Raw genomic sequence first — 18,556 nt, 5'->3', positions numbered from 1 at the left:
TTGTGCCTTTGCAGGAAGGAGGTATGATAAAGAAATAGCTTCTCAACCACGGCAAAAAGAGGAAGACAAAACTCAGCATCACTGCTCAAAATAATCAGAGAAAATAGAAATCATAGAATCATAAAATACTAGAGTTGGAAGGGGACTATAAGGCCATTGAGTCCAACCCCTTGCTCATGCAGGATTCCACCCTAAAGCATACCTGACAGTTGGTTGTCCAGCTGCCTCTTGAAGGCCTCTAGTGTGGGAGAGCCCACAACCTTCCTAGGTAACTGGTCCCATTGTCATACTACTCTAACAGTCAGGAAGTTTTTCCTGATGTCCAGCCGGAATCTGGCTTCCTGTAACTTGAGCCCATTATTCCGCATCCTGCACTCTGGGAGGATCAAGAAGAGATCCTGGTCCTCCTCTCTGTGACAACCTTTTAAGTATTTGAAGAGTGCTATCATGTTTCCCATGGACACTTTTTGAGATATTGCAGTATTGTTCAGAGAAAGGGTATTTTTTGGCAAGGAAAGGGTATATTTTTCTTTGCTTTGGCTGGTGACTATACCTCCAGATTTTAGACAAAAATATTATTTTCCATTTGGGGCTGTATCCAAATCTAGCCATACTTAGAGTAGACACATCAATGGGACTTAAATTAGTTATTGATTTTAATGGATCTACTGTAAGTATAACTCGGTTTGGATCCAACTCACACTTTGTGATGGGATAGCCATCATGCTAAGACACACCTAGGCTCCGCCCCATCTCACCAGGTCCCTCCCCTTTGCTCCATTCTTTACCCAATGTATCTCAGTGTCTTGACAATTTCTAACAGCTATTACAATAGAACAGATAACAAAAGCCATGGGAGTCAAAGGTAATTAGCTACTTGTTATCCTTTGGGGAGATCCACATTTGCATTGGTAGTGATCCTCCCACCTTGACTTACTTGGCAGAGCGAAGCCTGGAATTATTTTTGCTTGCGCAAAGGGCTGCTTCAGGTATCCAAGTTCTTCATTGGATAGCTGGTGTTGTTTTATCTGCGACGGGTTGCCAGTTCATGCTGCAGATGTCAGGTGGTGGACATCTAGGTATGAACCAGCCTACTGATGTGGCCTAAGGCTAACCTGGAGACATACAACACCTCTGGAAGCAGAGCCATCATCAAAGTTAGATATAGGGCCTTGCTAGACCTGGTGGAAAATCCGGGGGAGAGGAGAGGAGACCTTGCGTTATGAATAACGCAAGATCTTGCCCTTATTCACACGGGAGCCGTGACGAGCTCTGGAGGACAGCCATCACGGCTGCCATTTTTTTTAATTCTTAAAGTGGCAGCAGCAGTGCAGGAGCCAGGAAAGGTAAGTAGGGCTTTTTTTTTTTAAATACTCCATCCCTCCCATCCGTGATCCCCCCCCCCCGGCCCTGTTCTCCTTCCCCCCATCCGCGATCTCCCCTCCGGCCCCATTCGTCTTCCCTCGTCCACCCCCCTGGCCCCGTTCTCTTTCACCCGCCTGCCCCCTGGCCCCATTCTCCTTCCCCCGCCCACAATGTCCGATCCCCCGCCCATCCCCCTGCCTGCGATGTCCGATCCCCACCCGATGTCCCTTGCCCACAATTCCCCCCCGATGTCCCCAGCCTCCGTTTTCCACCCCCCATGTCCCCACCGTAGCCCTGATGGCCACAGCGCTCCACAGGAGAGCTGTGGCCCATCCACTGCTTTCCCCAGCTACTCAGGAGTAAATCCGGTAGCCGGGAAAAGCGGTGGACCTGGCTACACACCTGTGGTCTCCGGCTTAGCTTGAGACCGCAGGAAAAACCGGGCCTGAAGTGGTGCCCATTACCCCGGGCCCAGGGAGGGTTCACCCCTGCCTGAACCCGGGATATCCTGTGCGTCATCTGGATGAACAGGGGTGAGCCCGGGGCTCGCACCAGGCTAAAGCCCCATCTAGGAAGGCCCATAGTTGGGCACATGCTGAGGGCCCATACTCCTGGGCCCTCGATACTGTGAAGAGCCCAGCAAATTTGCACGTCATCTTCATCATTGCTTCCTCCCCTCCCTTTTGCTCTGGAGTCGGAACAGTGGTGATGAGATGTGGACGCCGCTATCTCCTTGCTCATTGGCTCTGTGCTTGTCAAGCAAGGAAGTGGGAACAATGGTGAGAAAGAGGAGGAGCTGGTGACAACAGTGGTGAGAAGCTAGGGACTTCATCAACAGCGTCTTGCCCATGGGCCCCTCAAAAACCTGGAACCCGCACTGTCCCTGGTTCTTGGCCGGCCCTTCCTTCTTGTCCCATGGAGACATTTACCCCCCCACACCCAGCTCTGACATGGTTGTGCTTCTTTTCTAGCCCGCCTCCCTCTCCCCCCCTCTCTCATCCTGGATTTATGATCTCTGAGAACATTAAAATATAATGAAGAGAGTGAGAGCCTGCTTCTGGCAGATTTCTACTTTTTAAAGCTCCTGTCACTAGAGAGAAAAATTATGATTTTTTGGCACAAAGGCTATTTTTGCTCCAGAATTCATAGGAAGCATGTCTGTTTGAGCCATTTCCCATCACTTAAAAAAAAAAAAATCTGTCATAAACAACCACTCACAAGTATCTTACTTCTTGGTGGGTGCTGAAATCTGCTTCTATCGCCCCCCTGGGCTGAACACATTTGTGCCACGCCATTCCTCAGAGGCAGTATATTTGAGATGATCTTGTTCTATCCTTACAACAACCCTGTGGGGTAGGTTGGGCTGAAAAAGACTTGGGTTTGGGGGCATCTCCACTTTGTTAAGTCCCCCGCCCCTGATACAGTGTGAGAGCCAGTGTGGTGTAGTGGCTAAAGTGTTGGACTAGGAGTCAGGAGATCTGGGTTCTAGTCCTCACTCCGCCATGGAAACCCACTGGGTGACTTTGGGCCAGTCACAGACTCTCAGCCCAACCTACCTCAGAGGGTTGTTGTTGTGAGGATAAAATGGAGAGGAGGAGGATTATGTATGCTGCCTTGGGTTCCTTGAAGGAAAAAAAAGGTAGGATATAAATGCAAAATAATAATAATAATAATAATAATAATAATAATAATAATAATAATAATAATAGGACAAGGGTCTATAACAGGGGCCTAAAAGGCGAGAACTGAGGAGGGAGAGGAGACCTAAGAGAAAGGCAGTACTTCCCTGGAGACAGTGCTGCAGCTAAGAAATTTTAGACTCTGAACTTAATGGTCTCGTGGGTAGGGATGTCATGAGTATCTCACTGGGCCCGGAAATCAGGTGAAACCTCCCACACACTCCACCCCCACCCTTGGAACCACTCATCTCTAATGTTGTGTAAATGGCTTCTTTATGGCCGCCATTTGCACAACATTATTCCAACTCCTGTAATTCCCGAACAGCATGGCCAATAACCCAGTCCAACCTCCTGACTGCTTGAATATATATATATATATATATATATATATATATATATATATGAATGAAAGATTTATAAGCCAGGTTTAAAAGTAAATCTTCCCAGGGCAACCTAAACCCAAATTTATAACCATAAAAGATCATGAATCAAGAACAAGAACTATGATTACATCAAAATTAACATTCAGTTGTTAACACTAGCCCATGGTTTGGTGTGACATGCAGAAACAGAGCCAAGACTAGCTGGGAGTTGGGATCCTGCACGCTCTCCAACCCTTCCATGCTGGGAATTTCTAGACAGAGTTCCTGTTCATCAGCAAACCATAGCATGGGGAAAACAAGAGATGGGCAATCATCTTCCTGTTTGCTCCCAATGGGGTTGAAGCTTTTTGAGAAACTCAGGGGCTGTCTACATGTGGGGAGAACCATGCGGTGGCTGTGGATCTGTGCCCTGTTGGTTAGATGATGTGAATGTAGGTTTGCAGCCACCGTGGGACTTCCCCGCGATGGTTTGCTTTGAAAAAGTTGGGAATTTACCCCAACATTTTCAAAGGAAGTGACATCAACACAGCACTTCTGCCATGTAACATTGCTCTGTGAGCAATTCAGAGCCAACCTGGGGATGGAGCCTGGTGGAAGGCGACCAGCGATTGGTTATTTTCCACCAGGAAGAGAGCAGGGCAGCTCCATTCCCTCCTTGGCATCGGGTTGAGGAGGGAGGCAGAGCCAACCTGGCATTCTGAAGACCGCCCCCTGGTCATCAAAATGCCTCAGTTAGATTACCCCCAAAATGTTCCTGTGGTTCACACTGATGTCACTACTACTGCTCTCTTCTCCCTCCCAATTACTTTTGGGAAGAAAGAGACCACAGTGACAGACAGCAGAGACTGGAGAAGGTGCTCTGAGTTCCTGGTGGAGCACATTTTTTTGCAGATGTCAACAGGGGCTGAAAATCCCAGAATCCCTGGAAGAAATATAATAGTAGTCATAGTTTCAGCCCCCAGCAGGAAAAGAAGCTCTACAGGGGATATGGAGTATCTACCTTGGCTTCCCACAACTTTTGTTCTCAATGCCTGAAGTAGGCTGTGCCCATCTTTGTCCTGTTCATGAGAATTCAAGCGCCCGCTCTTAAACTGGGATCCCAGCGTATGGCTTGATCCAGGTTTGAGCAAACATTGGTTTGCTGCATTTGGCCACTTACGCCAAGATGACTGTCTGGAAATCCCTGCATGCAAAGGAGGGGAAAGGGAAGCGCATGAATGACAGAAACCTAGAGTCGGAAAGAGTGGTGGCTGGGGACTCTTCTTTCAGTGGAGCAGTGAAGCAGCTCTGGGTTTCATCCAGGACTCTAACAGAGTTATCCATAGTGCTGAAATCTATCACCAAAATGAGTTCAGCACCTTAGACAGTTCCTTTAGAGTTATGGCTGGTTCTGAAAAGAGAAGATTGAGGGGAGACATGATAGCACTCTTCAAATACTTAAAAGGTTGTCACACAGAGATGGGCCAGGATCTCTTCTCGATCATCCCAGAGTGCAGGACATGGAATAATGGGCTCAAGTTATAGGACTCCAGATTCCGGCTGGGCATCAGGAAACACTTCCTGGCTGTTAGAGCAGTACGACAATGGAATCAGTTACCTAGGGAGGTTGTGGGCTCTCCCACACTAGAGGCCTTCAAGAGGCAGCTGGACAACCATCTGTCAGGTATGCTTTGAGGTAGATTCCTGCATTGAGCAGGGGGTTGGACTTGATGGCCTTATAGGCCCCTTCCAACTCTACTATTCTATGATTCTATGACTGAAACCCAGAGCGGTTACACTGCACCACTGAAACAAGAGCCACCCACCTCCACTGCTTGGAAGGCACCTTGGAAATCATCTAGTCCAACTTCCAGCTCAATGCAGGACCTGCAATGCAGGATGCAACCACAGCATCCTAGACAGATGGCCAACCAGCCTCTGTGTATAACTCCAGCAAAGGTTTGGTTCGATGCATGCATGCAATGGAACCTACGCAGCTGTAGCTTGCCCTACACATGGCTCATCTATGCAAATGGAACCTACACAACTTCAGCTGGGGTGTGGAGATCAATCCTGCAAAAGGTGCAAAGCCTAGGCCAACTAGCTTGACTTGCAGAATTTATTTGGGTTACAACATTTGGGCTCTCTCGGGGTGTCATTTGCTACCTTGGCATCAGATGCAGGGCAGCTTAGTGCAGAGTTTACGCAGCCCTACACAGCCGTTTAAAATCCATCAGCATTAGAGTCCATTAGAGTCCATCAGCAGCCAGCCACCCTGCCGCTGGCAAAAGGAGAGAGAGAGAGAGACGGCACGCAGCAACCATTGCATTAGCCGGAGAGCAGCTGTATCTGTGTCCCCAAGCGGTCAAGCATTCCAGGGCTGGGATTTCATGGACTCAATTCCCTTCTGGGGAGACCATACTGGGTACCTTTATACTGTTACACACTGAGCAATAGGGAGCAGAACCATTCTTTAAAGCAGTATCAGTTCCTCGGAAGCAAACAGCACGCTGCCCTATCAGCACTTCAAAAGCAAACAGCACGCCGCCCAGCCAAGGCTGCTTTTTGACAGCTAGCTGCAAAACTAATGTTCTTTACCTCCATCTCTCTCCTCCGTCCACCTCTTCCTCACCCACATAGGGCACAATCTTACACATGCTTAATCAGAAAGCAGCCCTACAACTCTCGGCATTCCTCAGCCAGCATGGCTGCCTGGGGGATTCTGGGAGGTGTAGGACTTTATTCTGCCTAAGCATGCATAGGATTGCACCTTGACTTTGATCAATAAAACCAACTCCAGCAGCATCTGTGGATACCGGCAACTCTATGGTACAGAAGGGTAGCAGAGCGCCTTCCTGCACCATACAGCCCTGTGAGACCAGGGAAGGGATGCCCCTGGTTTCCGGTGGGAGGAGAGGAGAGAAAAATGATAGCCACACTTTACATGGTGAAGTGTGGCTTCCACAGGGAGGAGAGAAATAGATTTCTTGGCCCTCTTATGAGAAAATGCCCTGGAAGGACACCCAAACAGTATTTGGAATATTTTCTGGCAGGTACAAACAAGTTAACAACAGAGTTAGTGGCTAAGTTCCTCCTCTCCATACAAAGGAATCACAAATTGATCTTCTCTTAATTGTAACTTCTATCCCATGCTGCTGTTGCTTATCTTCTGTACAAGGTGTTCTAACCATGCCTATATATTTTAAATATGTGTATGTTTTAAATAACTCTTTTAGCCTGTTTGTATAATGAACTAATGACTGTGATTTTATGGTTTTAAATTAATGATTGTTGGTATAGTTGGTATAGTTTCTATTGGGTCTGTGACCACATAATAAAATGTATGTAACTCCGTGCTCAGGGTGAAAGAGATTTGACGCTCCTGCCCTCAGTGGTCAGAGGCCAGAATATTTAATGTGCTAGTGGTCTTCAACTGGTCCAGACCCAGGATCCACCTCGGATTCCCAACCTGCAGCATGGGGCCCACTTTCCCAATTTTACTAACTATGCCTATATATTTTAAATATGTGTATGTTTTAAATAACTCTTTTAGCCTGTTGAACAAAAGACTGTGATTTTATGGTTTTAAATTAATGATCGTGGTATTGCTTTTATTGGGTCTGGGACCGCATAATAAAAAATCTGAATCTGATGGTGGTAAAACACCATGATTAAACTTGGGGTGGGGTGGGGTGGTGTGGTGGAGAAGAACACGCTTTGCTCTGGGTTTGGGGAAGGAAGGCAAGAACTCCTAGGCTGTTTCTACACCTGCCTTTTCCCCTGGGATTGTCCCAGGATCATTCCTGTGCATGCAAATGCCACACAGGGGATCCCGGGAGCAGGCAGGGATGAACCCTCCATTTTCCTGGGATAACTCTTAGGTGTAGAAAGGGCCCTAGTTTCTTTCTTTCTGCAGCAGGAGCAGTGATTTAAGAAGTTCTCAGCAGGTGAGAAGATGAGGCAATGGTGTGGGATGGAGGAGAGTTTGGAACTACAGACATTTTGCTCAGGGGGTATGAGGAGAGGGCTGTGCTTTCCATGGCATCTTTGGCGGTAAGAGCGAAGCCATAAGGAGGATGCATGAATGGCCACCAATGGCTGCCATGTTGTAGACAGTTTTAAACCTAGAATTCCTTTTCTCATTAACTTCAATGATAGAAACAGAGGAGAAAAATGGAGGGAGAGGAGAGGAGAGGAGAGAGAGAGAGAGAAACCGACCCTTCACAGGGCATGGCAAATTGTGATGAATAAGAACTGGTATAAATATCACAATAAAATTAGTGTGCACTCTTTGTGGCTGAATTAGAATGATGATTACAATTCATTCTGAGCAGGTTTTTGAAACATCTGCAAAGACAGTATAATTGTGCAATCAGCTGTCTCCCGTTTTCTAACAATCTAAAATCCACACATAATAATAAAAACATAATCTTTAAGATATTGTCATTTAAAGCTATGTTTCCTCATGACTTCAGTCAAAGGTTTTGCGTTGCGTCTTCTAAGGGCCAAGCCAGACGTGCGTCTTTGGCTCAAAAGTAGGGAGGGGGGGTACATCTTATATCAAAATGAGCAAAGAAAGGGTGGGGGCAGAATCTAATGCACCACCATGTTTATCATGTCACACTGTGATACTTTTAGCTGTCTTCCATCAGCTCATCTCTGATACCAGAAGTGAGCTGGTCTGGGAAAAGAAACATTTGAAAGTCAGAATTTATGACTGGAGATATGGAGAAACCATGAGAAACCAAAATTGAAGATTCGTCCAACCCTAATCTCAGGAACTGGGAGGGGAAGGTCTTGGGGCAGTTGGTTTTGCTCCACTCTCTCGTGTTCATTTTGAGATAAAAGGTGGTCTTTTATTAGAGCCAAAATGGAGAAGCATGAATTTATGAAACCACCCACACATTTGGTTTGACCCTGTGCTTCAAGGCTTCATGAAAGAAGCTATCTGTTGAACTGAGCCTCCTTCAGCATGAGCATATACCTTCATGTATAGCTTATTTTGCAAAACCAGATTATAATCCTGCCTTTCTTTGCCTTACTCTGAGAGGAGTTTATTAGCCCATCCAATAAGTATTTAGTTCTTCCAATATTAGGGTGACCTTATGAAAAGGAGGACTGGGCTCCTGTATCTTTAACAGTTGTATAGAAAAGGGAATTTCAGCAGGTGTCATTTGTATATATGGAGAACCTGGTGAAATTTCCTCTTCATCACCACAGTTAAAGCTGCAGGATCTATACTAGGGTGACCAGATTTAAAAGAGGACAGGGCACCTGCAGCTGTAACTGTTGTGATGGAGGGAACCTCACCAGGTGCTGCATGTATCTATAACAGTTGCATAGAAAAGGGAATTTCAGCAGGTGTCATTTGTATATATGGGGAACCTGGTGAAATTTCCTCTTCATCACCACAGTTAAAGCTGCAGGTGCCCTGCCCTCTTTTGTATCTGGTCAACAGGGCAGGGCTCCTGCAGCTTTAACTAGGGTGACCATATGAAGAGGAGGACAGGGCTTCTGTATCTTTAACAGTTGTATAGAAAAGGGAATTTCAGCAGGGGTCATTTGTATGCAGGCAGCACCTGGTGAAATTCCCTCTTCATCACAACAGTTAAAGCTGCAGGAACTATACTAGAGTGACCAGATACAAAAGAGAGCAGGCACTGTACTTCAGCCCCCAAATTGATTTCTCTGACATCCCTTTTCAAAACAGAAAGCTAGAATAATCTGACCTGGAAACTTCTACGGGTGTCAAGCCTTATCACATAATCTGCTCCAGGTTATAGCTACACCAGTAGTTTCTTTGCTGTCTGGCATCCTCAAAAGTCCCTTTAAAGTTTCAGTTTAACAAATTTTAAAATGGAGCTGAACACCAGAGGGTATAATCAGCATTGGCAGGGGAGGATTGAATGCCTGAACTAAATGGACTTTTCCATCTCTAGTTAGCACTGTTCTGTAGCTTAATGCTTAATTATATATGACTACTTTATAAGCCCATTTAATTTCCCAGACCCGAATATGCTTAATTAAGCCAGAGGCTTTGAAATGGAACTTTATAACAATCAAAATGAGATTATATATTGGAAGTAGGGAGTGGGGGGGAAATGAAGAAGCCTAAAATGGCAGGGAGAGGTGAACGCCTGTGACTGCTCAATTAAAAAGGGAGTTTAATAATCTATTAACATCAACAAAGGTCCAGCGGAATGAAAGTGAGGGAATGTCACTGCAAATGTCGTCCACGGTCCTTGCAATGCGTTTGTATCTTTTGCTTCCATCAGCGCCAGAGGTTGGCATCATGGGGCCCACACCACTGGGGAGGGGCCCTGCCAGGTGTGTGCTCACCTGCCCTCTCCAAGCAAGCAGTGACAAAGAGTGAGGAGATGGGGCAGCATCCTTCCTGGTGCCTTTTGCTCTCTCTGGGGCCGCCCAAGACAATCTGCTGTCTCAGGTGAAGAAGAAGACCTCACATGTCCTTATTCCATGTTCAAAAGCTGGCTGGACTAGCAGTTGAAGCTTTCTTCAACCCTGGAAATGGAACAGCTAGCTTCGGGGGCACAGGGTGTCATGCCTACTCTTGGGTTTTCATGGGTGGCTTTAAAAGGGGGGTGGGTAAATTCCTGGAGGCAAAGGCTATCAATGGCTACTAACCTGATGGTTGTGTGCTACCTCCAGTATTTGAGGCAGTAAGCCTGTGTGCACCAGTTGCTGGGGAACATGGGTGGGAGGGTGCTGTTGCACCATGGCCTGCTGTGCTGGTCCCTGGCCGATAACTGGTTGGCCACTGTGTGAACAAAGTGCTGGGCTAGATGGAAAGTGGTCATCCCTGATGTCAAGCCTATCCAGCCCTGTTAAGAGTTGTGTGAACTAGCGGAAAGGTTGCACACCATCATCAACACTCCCATGTCTACGTAACAACCCCCCAAAAGAGTCATTGATATAAAATCCTTAATGAATGAAATGGCAAGAGACGGAACATTCCTCATCAATCACAATTCAACAGCTTACTTAGGATTTCATGGGTGAAACTAAACTCCTTTCTAAAATGGAAAAATTATGAGTTATGAACTGTTATGAATATGAAGTTTGACCATGGCTACATTTTCATTATCATCTCCGTTACTGAGGGCTGATTCCATCAACTTTCGGCTCTCAACCAACACCTTCATTTAACACTGAAATGACCTCATCTTTTAAAACCATGATATGGTTTTCCCAATACATCATTCTGGGTTCCAGTGGTTTTTGAGGGCACTTCACTGTTGAGCAGACTTGGAGTGATTTCCCATTGTGCTACAGCCCATAGCTAAGAGCTCAGGTCTAGCCTCATGAGTTTGTACCACTGAGCAACTTCCAAAGCCTACCCCTGAGCAGGTGGGCTGCTGCCGCTGCTAATCCTTGGAGCCCCCTCCTATCAATCCCTGCTGATTTGTCTTCTCTAAGCTAGTGAGTAATGACAGGGGCAAAGAAGAAGGAGTAGCAACCTTTGGTTACCTTGCCCGCTCCATCCAGGTGGCGGTGTAGATTAGTCCCAAAGGCAGAAGGCAGATGGAAGATCAGCAAAGACAAGTAAATAATGCAACGCCTACTGAGAGTATTTTGCCCATGGGCCTCCAAGACTGGAGCTAGCACTGCAGGTGACACCATGTTTGTGGCACAAGGAAAGGAAAGGAAAGGAAAGGAAAGGAACCTCTTGTGCAAGCACTGAGTCATTACTGACTCTTGGAGGGACACCAGCTTTTGCTGGTGTTTTCTTGGCAGGCCTTATAGCGGGGTGGTTTGCCGTTGTCTTCCCCGGCCGTTATTACCTTTCCCCCAGCTAACTGGGTACTCATTTTACCGACCTCGGGAGGATGGAAGGCTGAGACGACCTGAGTCGGCTGCCTGAAACCAGCTTCCGCTGGGATTGAACTCAGGCCATCGGGAGAGTTTCAGCTGCAGAAACTGCTGCTTTACCGCTCTGTGCCACATGAATATTAGCCATAATAAGGCAGGACCTGCAATCACACAGCGTTCTACTCATGTCCAAGTGACTGCAAGTAGAACTTCTGTTCAGACCTTACCAGTTCAATGTAGCGAGGTCTGAACTGAGGGGTGTCGGGGCCGGCATGCCTGGCGATGTAGATGCCAGGGGTGGTTTGAACAGCTTCATCCAAGTACCCACTGTGTGCTTCATGGATTCCCTTGAATGCCTGAATAAGGCTAGTGTCAAGTCAACCATTGCTGAGTTCATGGTGGCAGATGTTGGGGAGATCATCAATTGGTTGCTAAGCAAGATACTTCTTCCTATCACTCCCCAACCCTAAAGACCAGAGATGTTCCTGCCTGTGGATTGAAATACAGCAACTGTCCCATTGTATGGCTCTGTATCAGGGCTTGTATTCAAAACAGTCTAAACATCTAAGCTTGGCACTTTATTAAAACATTCCTTCTCCCCTCTGGTTACAGCTTCTGAGTTAAAATACAAGAGTTTCTATGTTCAGCATTTCAATATATATAAAAAGCATGCTATTGAGGGGCTTCACTTTGATTTATTCCATGTGAATCATAACTAGAGAAAAATAAAATAATGAGGCACAATTCACTGGGACTATTCCAGCCCTACTGAAATGAGGGACATCCTAGTAAATTCTTTCCATACATGGTACAGGTCATGGAGAAGAGTAAGCATGAGCAAAATGAGCAAAACGTACATTTTCAGTTGTTCCAGTGATCACGTGCAGCCCATCATATGTTGACTTGATATACATCCCCTAAGAAAGAATGAGATAAGAAATAATTACTGCCCAGAGGAGGGGAATAGCATATAAACAAGTGGAAACTGCAACAACAAAAAGTTGCAGTGTGGAATGCTCCTGTTTAGGATACCAGCCAGGCGCACCCTTTTCTGGGATACTCCATTCCATTTCCTTTCCTCTGAAGTTTTCCACCCCACCATCAGACACTCATCCTGTAACCACTCCCCATCACACTCTGCTTGTGTGGTTCTAGTTGGCCACTGTTGAACACAGAATACTGGGCTAAATGGACCTTTGGTCTGATTTGGCAAAGTAGTCCTTGCCTATGATGAAGAGAAACAACATTTGAGAGGAAGCGGAAAATTCTCCCTTCCTGGGATATAATTCCATTTGCAGGCAGAAATTGTTTTGCAGGGTGGAGGATATTTTGGCAATTTTTGTTGCCACCACCCCAATTTGGGGGCGGTGGTTACTTCTGATGCTGTTGTGAGTTTCTTTCTTTCTTTCTTTCTTTCTTTCTTTCTTTCTTTCTTTCTTTCTCAGTAGCTAGTGGCTGGCAGTTACCATGTTTCCCCCAGAATGCCCTGGATGTAATTTCATTCCCAGGAATTCTGGGGGATAAATGATGGTCAGCAAGAAATAAAAATGAGTAACAAAGGAAGGGGACCAATAGAACATGAAAAATCATTTCCCTGAACACTTTGAGGAAGTGTGTGTGAGTGTGTGTTTCCCCAAAATCACCATTCAGGACCTTGGTTTTGTTTTGTTTTGTTTTAAAAGGGAGAATTTTTGATCCCCCTAAAGTTGAGGTGACACTTCTCATTCAAGGTCTTTCAGCTCAGCACTGTCAGAGTTCTTTGTAAGAGCTCAACTCCACTGTGACTTGCGATGAGCAATGTAAACTCTGCAAGAGATCAGAAGCAAGTCAGATAAGAATGATCAAAGGTTGTAACAGCTCTTAAAAAAAGAAGACGTTGGAACGCTCATATCTACCACTGCATTTTAACAGAAAGATATGCAAAGGGCCTTAAAGAAGGAGCCTGTCAGGTGTTGTGTCTAGGGCTGTGTTCTGCTTTGCTTCGGAGCATAGAAGCAATAGCGAGGTGGCCTGATTCACCTCTGGCGAAGCGGGTCGGGGAGCTGCGGATCGAGGCAAAGAGGATCAAGACCAAGTGGATCCTTCACCTCGATCCGGAGCTACAAAAGAAAGGTAAGTGGGGGCTTACCTGGTGCTGCTGAAGTCCGTGTGGTGATGGTGGCAGAGCCAGGTAAGGGGGCAGAGGGGAGGGGAGCTTACCTGCCTCTGGCGCAGTCTGGCGCCGGCTTCAACTGAGGCTGAGGCTCAAACCAGAAGACTAGGCCACAACCGCAGCCTGCCCTTCTGCTTTGAGCCTCAGCCCCAGGTGAAGCTGCTGCTGGAATGCGACAGATGCAGGTAAGGGGGGGAGGAGGGAGGGGAGCCTTACCTGGCGCCGGCACTGGCACCGGTGTGGCAACAGCAGTTGAGCCAGGTAAGGGGGCAGGGGGGAAGGGTCTTACCTGCATCCGTTGCATTCCGGCAGCGGCTTCACCTGAGCCTGAGGACTCAAACTGGCCTGGTCTTCCTGTTTGAGTCCTCGGGCTCAGGTGAAGCCGCTGCCGGAATGCGGCAGATGCAGGAAAGGGGGAGGAGGGGGGCTTAACTGGTGCTGGCACCGCCACCACAGTCCATGCAGCAACGGCGGTGGAGTCAAGTAAGGGGGCAGGGGGGAAGGCTCTTACCTGAGTCCGTCGCATTCCGGCAGCTGCTCCAACTGAGCCCGAGGACTCAAACCGGAACTGTGACTTCCTGTTTGAGTCCTCAGGCTCAGTTGAAGCCGCCGCTGGACCACAGATGGATGCAGGTCAGGGGGAAGAAGGGAGGGGGGCCTTACCTGGCACCGCTGTCACCGCTGCGGAGCTCCGATTCAGATCTGGAGCTCCGCAGTGGAGCGGAGCGGACCATAGGCGGATCGACACGGGGCAGAGCGGGCCTGATCTGGAATATGCAGATCAGGTGGGGAGTGGATGTGGGGGGGGGATCCATGCACAGCCCTAGTTGTGTCTACAGAGGAATGGTGGGATGGGGTGGCAGGGCCCAGTGAGTGTTGCATCACCATTCTGCCAAGGAGATTTCCAACATAAAAGGAAAATTGGCTTCTTTTTCTCAACCCAAGTAATATATATATATATATATATATATATATATATATATATATATATATATGAATCTCCCTGAGAGCTGAAATGCAATTCTGTCCTAAAAAGCTTCCCGTCCCCTTGATCCTCAAATAGAAAGCTAACGAGCTAGCTTGTGCTGTTTCCGGCCATTATCGTTCCCTGTGAAAAGTAAGACATGCTGGTGGGGGAAAAATAGAACTTCAAAATGCGAAGCATGAATGTGAATAAGATTAAACAATAAACAGTGGTTGTTTGGGTTTTTTTTTTTAATCCACAGAACCTACTTCTGTCATCTTCTGTACAGCAGTGAAGAGAGCATCATCTCATCCTGAAGCTGTTCCGAATCGCACGGCCTCCCCACTGCCACAGGCAAATAGGCGCACTGCTTTGTATTTTCCCCGTCTTGATGCCCTGCTGATGTTCTAGAATACAACTCCCATCTGCTCCAGCCACCATGGGAAACTGTCGTGCCTGATGGAAATTGCAGTCCAAAACATTTGGTGGGCGCCAGGCTGGGGAACGCTGTTCTCAAACAAGATCGCTTTGGCTTCATTTTTTTAGGAGAAAAGTCCCACTACAAGCATTTGAAGCCTACATTAAAAATTGATACCAAACAGTCACGGGCATCCGTAGCTAGCATTTTTCATTAGGTGGAGCTTCAACAAAATAATTACATTCATAGATAAGGCTATTAATGGCTACTAGTCATGATGGCTGTATATTACCTCCAGTATCAGAGGAAATAGCCCTCCGAATACCAATTTCTGGGGAACATGGGATGGAGAGTGTTAAAATGGATAAATGCCAAGTTCTACATTTAGGAAATAGAAACCAAAGGCACAGTTACAAGATGGGGGATACTTGGCTCAGCAATACTACAAACGAGAAGGATCTTGGAATTGTTGTAGATTGCAAGCTGAATATGAGCCAGCAGTGCGATATGGCTGCAAGAAAGGCAAATGCTATTTTGGGCTGCATTAATAGAAGTATAGCTTCCAAATCACGTGAGGTACTGGTTCCTCTCTATTCGGCCCTGGTTAGGCCTCATCTAGAGTATTGCGTCCAGTTCTGGGCTTCACAATTCAAAAAGGACACAGACAAGCAGGAGCGTGTTCAGAGGAGGGCAACCAGGATGATCAGGGGTCTGGAAGCAAAGCCCTATGAAGAGAGACGGAAAGAACTGGGCATGTTTAGCCTGGAGAAGAGAAGATTGAGGGGAGACATGATAGCACGCTTCAAATACTTCAAAGGTTGTCACACAGAGGAGGGCCAGGATCTCTTCTTGATCCTCCCAGAGTGCAGGACACGGAATAACGGACTGAAGTTAAAGGAAGCCAGATTCCAGCTGGACGTCAGGAAAAACTTCCTGACTGTTAGAGCAGTGCGACAATGAAATCAGTTACCTAGGGAGGTTGTGGGCTCTCCCACACTAGAGGCCTTCAAGAGGCAGCTGGACAAGGATCTGTCGGGGATGCTTTAGGGTGGATTCCTGCATTGAGCAGGGGGTTGGACTCAATGGCCTTATAGGCCCCTTCCAACTCTGCTATTCTATGATTCTATGATTCTAAAATGGGGTGCTGAGCTCTGCTCCTGTTCCTTTTATGAATTGGGCCCTTCAGTCTTCAAACCATGACATCTGATGAGAAACACTCTTGATGGATAGGGAACTTGAAAAGCATTCTTCAGAGTAAGTTATACACACACATGCTAGCCGTGTGCTGTGCTTTGGCGTCCCTCTTGTATCCAATAATACCACATGCACATGGTGGATTCACTTTAACTTCCTGTTGTACTCACAGCGAGCGAGATCCTCAAAGGGCCAGTTTATCCTTCATGGGAAGAAGATACTGACACTAAAGGAAATGTATTGTATCTGCGAGACAACCTATGTCTTCATGGCACTGCTTCGGAGACCATTCTGCATTACATTTAATCAGACAGGCAGCACAAGCTGTACAAATTACCCATACAGGGTTTTTCCTGGGTTGCCATCAGTTATGGGGTGGAAAAGGAAAAGCTGCTGCAGGCTATTTCTGGTCACACCAGGAGCTTTCTAATTTACTGTTATTACTAAAAAGAAAAAAGAAAAAAGTTTACCCTTATGACAAGACAGAAGTGTGAATAGGAATGATTGGTTTATTGATAAGTGCGCTCTGTAGATATTGCATTTGTACATAGACATTGAGTGCATTCATGTCAGTGCACATCAGACTCCTCAATGCCAGGGCTGAAAGAGAGGTTTTGCCCTCACTACAACAACAGTCCTTGGGTGCATTCTTCACTCTCATCCATCTATTAATTCTCAGCAAAAATTCATTAACGTAAAAGTAAATGGATGGGAGAGTCCCTTGATGTGATAGCAGAACCTGCTTCCTGGTCTGCCATGACAGTTTTACATCTATGCTGGGAATCAACATAGGAGAGCACATTGCTGTTAATTCTGCTGGACCTCTTAGACATTTTTGATACCACGGAACATGGTATGTACTAGGGATGTGTTCCGCTTCTAATCGGACCGGCGAATTAGAAGCGGAGCGGGGGGCTTTGCCTGCCCTTAAGGCAGAGGCGAAGAGGATTGGGGGGCCAGCGGAGCGTGGCGAAGAGGATCGAGGTGAAGGTGGATCCTTCGCCTCGATCCGGAGCTCCGCCGGAAAGGTAAGTGGGGTTTACCGGGCCCTGCCGCTGTCGCTGTCACCCGTGCGGCGACGGAGACAGGGCCCGGTAACCCCACCGCCCTCCTCTCCCTTACCTGCCTCCGTCTGCGGTCCATCGGCTTCTTCAATTGAGCCCACGGTTCAACCAGGAAGTCTGGGCCGCGGCCCAGACTTCCTGGTTGAACCGCGGGCTCAATTGAAGAAGCCGACGGACCGTCGACGGAGGCAGGTAAGGCCCCCCTCCCCCTTGGTCCCTTCCCGGGCTCTGCCGCCATCGCCGCACGGGCGGCGATGGCGGCAGGGCACGGTAACCCCCCTGCCCTCCTCTCCCGGCCTTACCTGGCGCCACTCCCCTCCACTGCAGAGCTCCGATTTGGAGCCGGAGCTCCGCAGCGAAGAGGAGCGGAGTATGGGCGGAGCGGCGTGGAGCGGAGCGGGCCGATCCGAAATTTTTGGATCGGCCCGCGGGGCAGAGCGGGCGGTCCGTGCACACCCCTAGTATGTACAAGACCATCTGGTGGGGATGTGAATTGGGGACAGTGTCTTATGGTGGAGCTGGTTATTCCTGGAACAGGGACAGCTTGGCCGACTAAGATACAATGGAGTGTTAGGCTCTGGGTCTATCCCTTTCAGGCTCTCAAATTTTCAGGAAGTGGATGGAACCTGGGATGTGTAGTCCAGCTCCAGGACAGGAGACTCTTTCTTGCAGATAACTGGGAGTGAGGGCATGCCCTTGCATATAGGGTTCTACACAACCCTCACATGTAGCGTTCTACACAACCTTGGCACTGGTGGGTTGGGGTGTTCCATTCACACAGACATCTGCTCAGATGCAGATGTTTGCATGAAAGCTTTCTTACTGCAGATAACCATGCCAGCATGTGGACATCAGTAAACAGGGCTAAGCAGTGTGCTCAACACTTGGAGAAGATCCTGTCATTTTTTCCTGTATAATATTGCCAGGATTCGATCATTTTTGTCTGTCTCTTCTGCCAAGACTCTTGTTCATGCATTGGTTATTTCTCGGTTGGACTACTGCAAGCTTCTTCTCACTGGCCTTCCTTCTTCTCACATCAGTCCGTTGGTTTCTGTTCACCACTCTGCTGCTAAGATCATCTTTTTGGCTCGCCACTCTGACCATGTTACTCCACTTCTGAAATCTCTTCATTGGCTTCCAATTCACTTCAGAATACAATATAAACTTCTCCTGTTGACCTACAAAGCTTTTCACTGTCTAGCTCCTTCCTATCTCTCCTCTCTCATCTCACACTATTGCCCCGCTCGTGCTCTTCACTCCTCTGATGCCATGTTTCTCGCCTGCCCAAGGGTCTCTACTTCCCTTGCTCGGCTTCGTCCATTTTCTTCTGCTGCCCCTTATGCCTGGAACGCTCTTCCAGAACATTTGAGAACTACAAGTTCAACCGCAGCTTTTAAAGCTCAGCTAAAAACTTTTCTCTTTCCTAAAGCTTTTAAAACTTGATTTTGTTCTGACTTTATACTGTTAGTTTTACCCTACCCAGTGCCTGTTTACCCTACCCTGTGCCTGTTTGCATTCTCTTCCCCTC

At 47.4% G+C, this 18,556-nt stretch overlaps 1 protein-coding gene across 1 annotated transcript in view; it reads right to left on the bottom strand.

The window, feature by feature from the left end:
• Positions 1-18,556, bottom strand: part of LOC134409345 (connector enhancer of kinase suppressor of ras 2-like) — a 376,171-nt gene that overhangs the window by 150,472 nt on the left and 207,143 nt on the right. Inside the window, exon 7 of the mRNA XM_063142057.1 lies at positions 12,094-12,153. Within this exon, the coding sequence (XP_062998127.1) occupies positions 12,094-12,153 (60 nt within the window). The remainder of the gene's footprint in view (positions 1-12,093; positions 12,154-18,556) is intronic.

Source organism: Elgaria multicarinata, chromosome 15 (assembly GCF_023053635.1).
Source record: "Elgaria multicarinata webbii isolate HBS135686 ecotype San Diego chromosome 15, rElgMul1.1.pri, whole genome shotgun sequence".
Taxonomy (NCBI): domain Eukaryota; kingdom Metazoa; phylum Chordata; class Lepidosauria; order Squamata; family Anguidae; genus Elgaria; species Elgaria multicarinata.
Note: the sequence above shows the minus strand (reverse complement) of the source record. Positions and strands in the feature narration are given on the sequence as shown.